This window comes from Octopus bimaculoides, chromosome 5 (genome assembly GCF_001194135.2).
Source record: "Octopus bimaculoides isolate UCB-OBI-ISO-001 chromosome 5, ASM119413v2, whole genome shotgun sequence".
Lineage (NCBI taxonomy): Eukaryota > Metazoa > Mollusca > Cephalopoda > Octopoda > Octopodidae > Octopus > Octopus bimaculoides.
The window spans coordinates 72136202-72146915 of record NC_068985.1 but is presented as its reverse complement, the minus strand read 5'-3'; the positions used below and the strand labels follow the sequence as shown (position 1 = coordinate 72146915).

Sequence of the window (10714 nt, the reverse complement as noted above, 5' to 3'; positions counted from 1 at the left end):
GGCACATAAAAGACACCATTTCGAGCGTGGCCGTTTTCGTGCGGGTGACACGTAAAAGCACCCACTACACTCTCTGAGTGGTTGGCGTTAGGAAGGGCATCCAGCTGTAGAAACTCTGCCAAATCAGACTGGAGCCTGGTGTTGCCATCCGGTTTCACCAGTCCTCAGTCAAATCGTCCAACCCATGCTAGCATGGAAAGCGGACGTTAAACGATGATGATGATTTCAGTACTGGTATGGGTTTGATGAGTGTCAGCTTCTAACCTTCCATCATGGTCCTTTCTCATACAATGTACTTGTGAATGTAAGCCTGCATTTGATAAAAAGGCTGGGCACATTTTTAACTGTAATTCTGCTCAGTGCTACACAGCTATAAGTACAAATCTATATTTAATTCTCTCTGTGCATTTGTATGTAATATGACCTGTTATCTTCATATGCATATATCATATGGTATATATCTGGTGAGTAGCAACTTTCCAAAGATTACTACAAGGACATATACTACCAACACCATCACCAACTGCTACCATGGCATTTGCCACCATCGCCAACAACATCAATGTAGTCAATACCTTCACCAACTACAACCACATCATTTACCATTACTAAGATCACTGACTACTACTACTATAGTAATCACCACAAGTGCTGCCAACCTACAGCCAATCTTCCAAGAAGAATATTTATGGAAAAAGGGGCTCCTTGTCACATGGCTAAAGATTTGTTCGATGCGAATGGCATTAAAAAAACTGCCATGGTCAAGCCAGTTACTAGATATGAACCCTATTGAGCACCTCTGGGACATAATGGACACTTCGTAAAAAGAACAAGAAAGCATCTTCAAAGCCAGATCCTTTGAGATTACTGCATGAAACTTAGCAAGAAATTCCTCAAGAGAATATTCGTCATCTGATCATTAACATACCCAATGGAGTCCTTGCATTGAAAAATGCAAGGGCCATGTCTGCTAAATATTAAACATTCACATTATAACAATTAGTAAATAATTTGAATGTATAATTTCAGATTTAAATAAATATTAATTATTAGAAGGGTGTCTATTTACTTCTGTCATGTCTGTGTAGCATTAATATACATTCCTTTCTAAGTTGGAATCTTATCTTTTACTTGTTTCAGTCATGAGACTGTGGCCATACTGGGGCATCACCTTGATGAATTTTTAGTTGAATGAATTAATCTCAGTACTTGTTATTTTTATTTTTTTAAAGTCTGGTACTTATTCTATTGGTCTGTTCTGCTGAACCGCTAAGTTACATGGACATAAAGCACACTAACACTGGTTGTCAAGCAGTGGACAAACACAGACATAAATATATGCTCACACACACACACACACACACACATATATAATACACACACACACACACACATATATGTATGTATAAGGATTTGGCTGGCCTGAAGTTATAGTGGAAGAGACTTGCTCAAGGTGCCACACAATAAGACTGAACACAGAACCATGTGGTTGGGAAGCAAGCTTCTTACCACACAACCATGCCTGTGGCTATGGTATGGTATGTTGTGATCTAAAAAAAAATATTTGTTTGATATTTCTAGCAGGTTGAACGACCATATTAAGGTACTCTTGTTTGTTTGACAATGTGTCTGTAGGATGGGGTGATGTTACTGCTGATAATAGTAAATGAAGAGAAACTGAGAAGAAGTTCTGAGATGAGATAAGAGATTAGAAGAGACTGAAGTCAGAAAGGAAGAAACCATAAACTGAATAATAATAATAATAATAATAATAATAATAATAATGATAATAATAATGGAATAATAATAATAATATTAATGGAATAATAGATTAGGAAGGAGGAGACATCTGTTTTTTAAAGGAGAGGAAGTTAGACATTTCTGAAGTAAGTTAAAAAGACACATGTAACATTAACATTTCAGTGACATTTCAGAAAATGATAACATGATTTTTAGTTTAAATCTTGGATTTTAATAGTTCTGTGGGATTGTAAAATGAACAGCTCAGATTTTAATTGTTCTACAACTCAAGTAAGTGAACTGCTTTAGTAGATTTTGCCAGTTCATCATTAATAATTGTGTTGGCATTGGCATCATCGTCATCATGATCATTATCATTGTCGTTGTCCTCATCATCATCGCCACCATCATCATGATTGTCATCATCATCATCCTCGTCACTACTACCACCACTACCATCGTCATTGTCATCAAATATTATGCAGTTGTTATCATCATACTCATAAAAATATTAAAAAATATTTTTAAAATCATACATCATCAATATCATTATTAAAATTAAATGTCCATGTAATGTTCCCTCATCTGCTGCCCTTGTGGCAAATAAAAGCAATCATTATCATCATCAACAGTAGTAGAATACTTTTCATCGTTGTTATTGTTTTATTGTAGTAGTAGTAGTATTAGTAATAGTAGTAATACTTGCATTTGTTTGTTACTTTTGTGCAAAAACAACAAAAAAATAACACAAAAACCAATACACAAGAAATTAAGAATAAAAATAAACCTAAATATTCAAATTGAGGTTTCACATTCACTATATTTGTTGATATACATATCAATGATGCATAAGTTGGCTCTTAATATAAATTTCTACCCAAATTACACAAAATTACAATTTCATTTAACAGGTTTTTTTTATAGCCTTATATGATCAACACTACAGAGCAACGATTTTGACACTTGGTAATTTAGATTTTTAAGTTGAATGTAAACAAGTTCATTAACATAGGGAAAAAAAAAAAGCATTTGATTGAGGGAAACAGAGAGAAAGAGAGGGGCAGAGAAAGAGGGCAACTGAGAGGAAGGCAGAGAAATGGGTAACAAAAAATATTTTAAAAAATGCTGATGCCACATAGTATAAAAGAACAATGTAAAAGTTACAAAACCATTCAAATGCTAATGGTAGTAGAATGGTAAATAGTTCTAATATTGAAAGACTTTGAAAGAATATATTTTGTTTTACTTACCGAGCTTGTTCTTCCTGTTTTTGAAGAGGCGCTGCCACAACAAAGAAACGAAAAAATAGATTTCAATTAAAATATCCGATTTGATGGGAATTAAATTTTTTTCTGCATTCTTTGAAAGATGGTAGTAGAAATAACTATAATATCTCTTGAATTAAATTTCTCATGTATCCTGATATAAATCTGATATCAGACCATTTAAAAAATTTATAATGCTAATTTACTAGATGTTATATCTTGGCGGTTATGCTATATTTCAGGTGACCCTTTACTTTAAAATGTATTGAACTGATGAGGGACTTTAAGAGCAAATAGCAACCAAATGTTTCTCAAAGTATGTGAAAAAGGATAAAGACATTCAATAATGCAGTTTTGATATTCTTTCATTCTTTTAATTGTTTCAGGCATTTGACTGAGGCCATGCTGGGACATCGCCCTGAGGGGGTTTTAATTGAACAAATCGACCTCAGGACTTTTTTAAGCCTAGTACTTATCCTATCAGTCTCTTCTGCTGAACCACTGAGTTATGGGGACATAAAAACACAAACACCAGTTGTCGAGCAGTGATGGGGGGGGGACTAACACAGACACATAGATATATACACATATATAAATACAGTTCTCATCTACCAAATCCACTCATATGGCATTGGTTGGCCTGAGATATATAGTAGAAAACACTTGTCCAAGGTGCCATACAAGGAGACTGAACTTGGAACCATGTGGTTGGGAAGCAAGCTTCTTACCACACAGTCATAGCTGCACCTATATAAATACCATGGCTGCAGAAAAAAAATAATGAACATAACTGGAATGTCACTGATCATAGGTTAAAAGTAATGAAAGAAGATCAGCTGAATCAGGACTGCTCTGAGCAAAATATCACCAAAGACAGTTAGATGGTATTGACTCCTAAAGCGATGTGAATTCCCTAAGGGATGTAACTCAGTATGCTAACTCAGTCATCTGATATCTATTCTGATTGATAAAGTGATTATGAGACTCTAGTACAGGGGTCGATATAACAAACCAAAACCCTTGAAGGCAGGGCCTCAGTATCACTGCAGTCCAATGATTGAAACCAATAAAAAGGGGGGGGGGAAATACTTGGGTGAAGAGGAAGGGAAAACAAGTGATGTGTTATCTAAACCTTATCCTGAGTTTACTTGTTCTCTGTATTATCTAAATTTTCTTCATGCAAAATAATTTCCGATGCTTTTAGTGCCATTTTCAACAAGTTTTCAGTTACTCAGCAGTTAATAAGTTGTATTATAAATATTGATTTTTTTTTTATGTATCGGCTTATCTCTCCCAGAGTCTCTCTCTCACACACACGTGTGTGCATGTATGTATATGCATGTATGTATCTGTAATATATTGATTGTACAGATGAAACTGCAGTAAAATTGTAATTCTGAACTGTTTCAGCCATGTTCAATATTTGTGTGTGTGTGTATACACACACACACACACACACACACATATATATATATATATATATATATTACAACTTAATTGCATTTCTTTGCCATGAACTTTCCAGCATCAAATTGGCAAACATTAATCTGTATTCGATAGTAAAAGTAATTTCTGGCAACATTAGAGAGGTCATTGGAGTACTTTTCCTTCCTCTTCTAGTGCTGTTGCATTTTCTCTTTAGAGATGATTGCTATTTAAAATGAAAGGAATGATATCATCGATGAAACCAACAAAAGATAAACCAGCAATGAACACCACAGGGTAGAAGGAGAGAATAATATAAATAAATGGATGTAGTTCACATGGCCAAATTATTTGATTTAATTTATCCATCCACAAAAGTTTTATTCATTACAAGGAATAGTGTAAATATATACAAGGCTTCATAGTATGTTCACCTTTTGCTTTTTTTGCTTTGGGATTTAATTTGGTATTAGTATCCTTGTTTCAACCATTAGCAAATTTAAACATAACCACAAACAATATCAAGGATGTAAAATAAACCAAATACATAACATCACTATAGAAATAATATATGTATGTCTTTTATCTTTTACTCGTTTCAGTAATTAAACTGCAACCATGCTGGGGTACCAGCTTAGAAATTTTTTTTAGTTAAATGAATCGACCCCAGGACTTATTCTATCAGTCACTTTTGCTGAACTACTAAGTTACAGGCACATAAACACACCAACACCAGTTGTCAAATGGTGATGGGGACAAACATAGACATAAAGATGCACACACACACACACACACACACATATATATATATATGATGGGCTTCTTTCAGTTTTTGTCTACCGAATCCACTCACAAGGCTTTTATTGGCTTGAAGCTATAGTAGAAGACACTTGCTCAATGTGCCATATGGTAGGAGTGAACTCAGAACCATGTGGTTGGGAAGCAAGCTTCTTAACACACAGCCACACCTATATCTATCTATTTATATATATATATATATATATATATATATATAAAATACAAAATGGGACAAGAACGCAAAACATCCAGACAGTTAGGTGATACAAAAAAGGGACAACAGAGCATCCAGACAGACGATACAAAGGAAACAAGGACAGGTCATTCAGTTTTCTTTCCTCAGTCGAGTTCCAGATTATCTTTGCAATTTCGGCTGGTTATACTCGAGATTGCTCCAATCTGGCCATCCTCAAGGAATGACTCTATGAGGATGTTTGCCATACTTAATGTATGCCTAAACACTGCGATATGTGAACATTCTGAGAAATTCATAATATAGGTTTCAAATTTTGGCATAAAATCAGCTATTTCAAGAGGGTTAAGTTGACTACACTGACCTCAATATTCAACTGGTACTTATTTTATCAACCCCAAAAGAATGAAAGGCAAAGTTAACCTTGGCAGCATTTGAACTCAGCACATAAGGATGGTTGAAATGCTGCTAAGCATTTTGCCCACAATGCTAATGATTCTGCTCACCGCCTTAATAATATTGGGTTGTCCGGAAAGTTTGTGCCGATTTATAGCAGCTTATCTTTCGACTTATTTGCCATACTTAAATACTGATATGTGCCTAAATTTTAGACAAAGATTGCAAACCAGATGGTTTGAACTTCAAATAAATCGCAGAAGGGTTTTCTTCTTTCAAAAGCATAGTTTTAATAAATACTCATTTTGTTACATTTAATTACTACTGGTTCCACATGAAAAACACTGGTAACAGAGAAAGCACTGGTGATGGTGCCATGTAAAAAGCACCCAGTATAATCTGTAAAGTGATTGGTGTTAGGAAGGGCATCCAGCCATAGAAGCCAAGCTAAAACAGATTATGGAATCTGGTGCAGCCTCTGACCATGCCAGTTCCTATCAAGAAGTCCAGCTGATGCCAGCATAGAAAATGGATGTCAAATATTGATGATGATGAATAGGGCATATTGTGATTCAACAATTATGTACACATACTGGCTTATATGGAAATGTTTATGTGCTTGCTGAAACAGTTAGAAACAGCATTCAAATCTCCCTCAAATCATTACTGTCTTAAAAAGAAAAGATGTATACAATGGATAATGTATTTCTATATGACTTATAAGAAAAGTAAAATATGAGATAACTGTGGCTGGAATGCCTAAGTTCATAAGTCTCCTCAGTCAGGACTGGGCTGGGGTTAAACAATGCTTGGTCTTGTAATTTCATATGAGCATTAACTGAATACATCAACACTCTTATTTTATAAACAATGGCAGCCAGCTGTTGTTTTTTTTTTTATCTCTCACAAACATTTCTACCACTAGCTGTGTGCTACAGCTGGTTTGGCCTCTCTGAATACTCTGAAGCAATAAAAATTCACTTCTTGTACCCGTCTCATCTCTTCCTATCACTTCATAAATTATATATTTAGCATTTCTTGAAAACCCAACAGTAAACATCCTGTTTAATTTTCCTATCCAAGAACTACATTATTCTCAAAGTCTTCCTCACCTATAACCTGAAGTGTTCTGTATCATTATTATTATTATTATTATTGTGTGGTGGATTGGTAGAATTGTTGATGCATCAGACAAAATGCCTCACTATACAGAGTTCGACTATTTAAGTTTTGAGTTCAAATCCTGGCATGGTCAACCTTACCTTTCATCCCTCCAAGGTTGATATAAAGTGCTAGTTAAGTACTGAGGTTAATAGTATTAACTGGCCCTCTCCCTTCAGATTTGCTGGCTGTGAACCAAAATTTGGAGGGAACCTGTGGAAGAGGTAGACCCAGGAAGACATGGGATGAGGTGGTGAAATGTGATCTTTGGATGTTGAGTTTCACTGAATCTTCTGGTGAATTGTTGTGCTTGAGAAGACACGTCAAGCTAAGTGAAACCGGTTGTGGCCAAACAGCACCCAAACTGCTGACAGATAAAAGAGACACTTGTGATAGTGACATGTAAATGACACCTAATACACTCTATGGAGTGGTTGGCATTAGGAATGGCATCCAGCTATAGAAACCAAGCCAAAACAAACTGGGGCCTGGTGCAGCTCTCCAGTTTACCAGCTCCAGTCAAACCATCTAACCCATGCCAGCAAGGAAAACAGACACTAAATGATGATGGTGATTAGCATGTTGGACAAAATGCTTAGTGGCATTTCTTCTGGCTTTACATTCTGAGTTTCAAATGCTGTTGAGGCCCATTTTGTCTTTTATCCTTTCAGGGTTGACCAGTACTAATTAAGCAACAGGGTTGATGTAAATTGACTTCTGCCTCCTCAACAATTTCAGGCATTGTGTTTAAATCAGAAATTAATAAAGGCTGTGAGCTAGCAAAACCATCGCAACATTATTAAAAAAATACCTTGTGGTTTTTCTTCTTTCTGTAATTAAATCCAATCAAGGTCAACTTCATTTTTCATTCCCTTAGGATGGGGTGGGGGGGCGATAGTAATAATTAACCCTCTCTCCTTAGAATTGCTGGTTTGTGTCTAAATCCGAAACAATTATTGTTATTATATGAACTAATGAATATGTTAATTTCAAATTCTAAGTTCCTTTTATTACAGTATAAATCTGTCTTGACTGTTTTTTTTTTTTGACAGGAGACAAAACACATTCTGTGTAATGGGAAGGTTCACATGATGCATTCTTGATTCTGTTTTAACCCTTTAGCATTCAGATTACTCTGTCAAATGTAACACTTTTTTATCCACATTGTTTTAAATTCATCATGCATTATCTCATAGCTTTGAGATTTCAATGATGTGATTGTGCACTTTTAGAATGACATTGTAGGGTAGGTGTGAAAGGCTAACTCTGGCTAGTTTGAACATACAACAGGTAGAATATCTGGGATGGATATGGCCAGTTTAAATTCTAAAGGGTTTAACTATGAACTGCTAGCTTGTGAATAATATGGCATTGAGCTTTCTGTACATGTAAATCTGATTCAGAATGAAAACAAATTTCTTTCTCTATCAGTACAATTGATAAGCACAACTTCTACATTTCTTACAAAGTGAGGTGGGTTGTCTCGAGAAATCAAAGTTATTCAGTCTAAATATAAGAAAGTTAGTTTTTGGGAAGTGGCAGGAAGGAATTGTCTAAACTTGACACTAACCAAATAAAAGCCTAGTTATACATACCCTATGATTAGGTGAGCCTTAAAAACCATCTGTGGGCACTACCTTGCAACTTCACATAAAAAGAAATTTGTTAAAAATCAATAAGACCAGGGATTAATGTTAGTCTAAAAAAATTCCTAAAAAAAAACAAGAGTGGGGCTATTTCTCTCAATGTTTTACTGGTGTTCTCAGAAAAAAAAATCCCTCAATGGAATGAAAGGCAAAATGTAAAAGTACCAGTAATACAGTGGTGTAGTTTACAGAGGTTACATAAAAGAAACAATCTTGTGCCAGGTGCAACAGATGGTATAACAGATATTGTAGTATTAGATTTGGTTGATAGAATGAAGGTGAGAGGTAGTGGAAGGTATGGTGATAGGTGTGGTGGATGGCAAGACAGATTTAGTGGTTGATATGAAGAGTTGTGAATGACATGTAGAAAGGTGTGGAAGTTGGTAAAGAGATATTTATGATAGATAGTATCAGAGTAGATATGGCAGGAAGTATATAGACAAATATGATGGCTGATAAAGTGTTAGATGTATAGTGTCAGATGTGGTAGGGTGATGAATTGGCAGAATTATTAGAGTAATGAGCAAAATATTCAGATGTATTTCTTCTGGTTCTTTGGAGCCTGAATCCAAATTCCATTGAGGTCAACTTTGCCATTGTAAATGAAATAAAATGCCAATCAAAGCAACTGTGGAAGAAAGTATGGAGACTGACATAGTATATGGTATGCAGCAAATGATAAGGAGGCAGGTGTAATAGATGGTATGAAGATAGATGTGGTAGATGATAGAAAAAGAGATGTGGTATATGGCATGGTGCCAGGTGTGGTAGAAAGTATGGAGAGCAATATAATACAATACATCACTGGATAGCATTATAGATATTGATGTTGCAGATGTCATGGTGAAGGCTATAGTAGATAGCATAGAGATTGAGATGAAGGAAGGGTCAAATGGTAAAGCAAGTTTTGTGGATGGCATGATTGTAGGGATCAATGATAATTTCAAAACTTACTGCTATACATTCCACTTTGTTCCATTAATTTCTTCTGGGTGTGCTTCTTGCGACACAACCAAATGCTAACAATACACAAAGCAATCCACACAGTTCCACCAATTGTCCCAATTAACATGCCAATAAACCAAGGCTGTCTCATTATTGATGGTTTTTCAGGAACTGAAACAAAAAAACAAAAATATGTCTTCAGCAACAATTACAGCAACAATTACATTTATATACACATGCATGCACATGGATAAAATGAAAAAAAAAAATGTAGGAAGATGTCACTTAACATGCAAGATATAATGTCTAAATCTATCTGAAATCACATCCTACTGTCTCAAAAAGCAACAAAAAGCAAACAAATCACTAGATAAAATAGTCACAAAAAGATGAGATGGTCATGGGTTACAGTGACTCTGAATCAAAAACATGCTTGATCAGAGATAACATGGGGGCTAACCAATCGCTTCATAGCTGGAGTTCCCTTATGATTTAAGTGGTAATGATAATTGTGAGTTCAACATATCATTATTCCAGGGAAAGTAGGGACAGTGCATCTAGGATAAGTAACCTTCAAATATTTGTCCGTCACTGCTCTCACCTGTTCTGCTGCCCAGTGATCGACACTTTGTGATCACCAATAGAGATAGCAAATGGATATAAAATTACATCCTTCTTCAATGCATAGGCATGGCTATGTGGTAAGAAGTTTGCTTCCCAACCACATGGTCTTTGGTTCAGTCTCTATGTGGTACCTTGGGCAAGTATCTTCTACTATAGCATCAGGCCAACCAAAGCCTTGTGAGTGGATTTGATAGACAATATATATATATATATATATATATATACATAAAGACTGCAAACAAACAGGAAACAACTTCTATCTCATTCCAGGGTGAAAAACTAGAGGTAGTCGATAGCTTCCGCTATCTGGGCAACCAAGTTAGTAGTGAGGGTGGGTGCGCTGAAAGTGTAGCTGCTAGAATAAGAATAGCCTGGGCAAAGTTTAGAGAACTCTTACCCCTGCTGGCGACAAAGGGACTCTCACTCAGAGTAAAAGGCAGACTGTATGACGCATGCGTACGAACAACCATGCTACATGGCAGTGAAACATGGGCTGTAACTGCTGAGGACATACGTAAGCT

General features: G+C 35.7%; 1 protein-coding gene across 6 annotated transcripts in view; it reads right to left on the bottom strand.

Moving 5' to 3' along the window:
* The window catches only part of LOC106876215 (roundabout homolog 1), a 336558-nt gene that overhangs the window by 237346 nt on the left and 88498 nt on the right, over nucleotides 1-10714 (bottom strand). For 5 of the 6 annotated variants that reach the window (XM_014924686.2, XM_014924677.2, XM_052967770.1 and 2 more), the window contains exons 14-15: nucleotides 9579-9740; nucleotides 2991-3030 (exon numbers count right to left, since the gene is read on the bottom strand). In XM_014924686.2, the coding sequence (XP_014780172.1) occupies nucleotides 2991-3030; nucleotides 9579-9740 (202 nt within the window). The remainder of the gene's footprint in view (nucleotides 1-2990; nucleotides 3031-9578; nucleotides 9741-10714) is intronic. The other variant, XM_052967769.1, reaches the window with a different exon arrangement.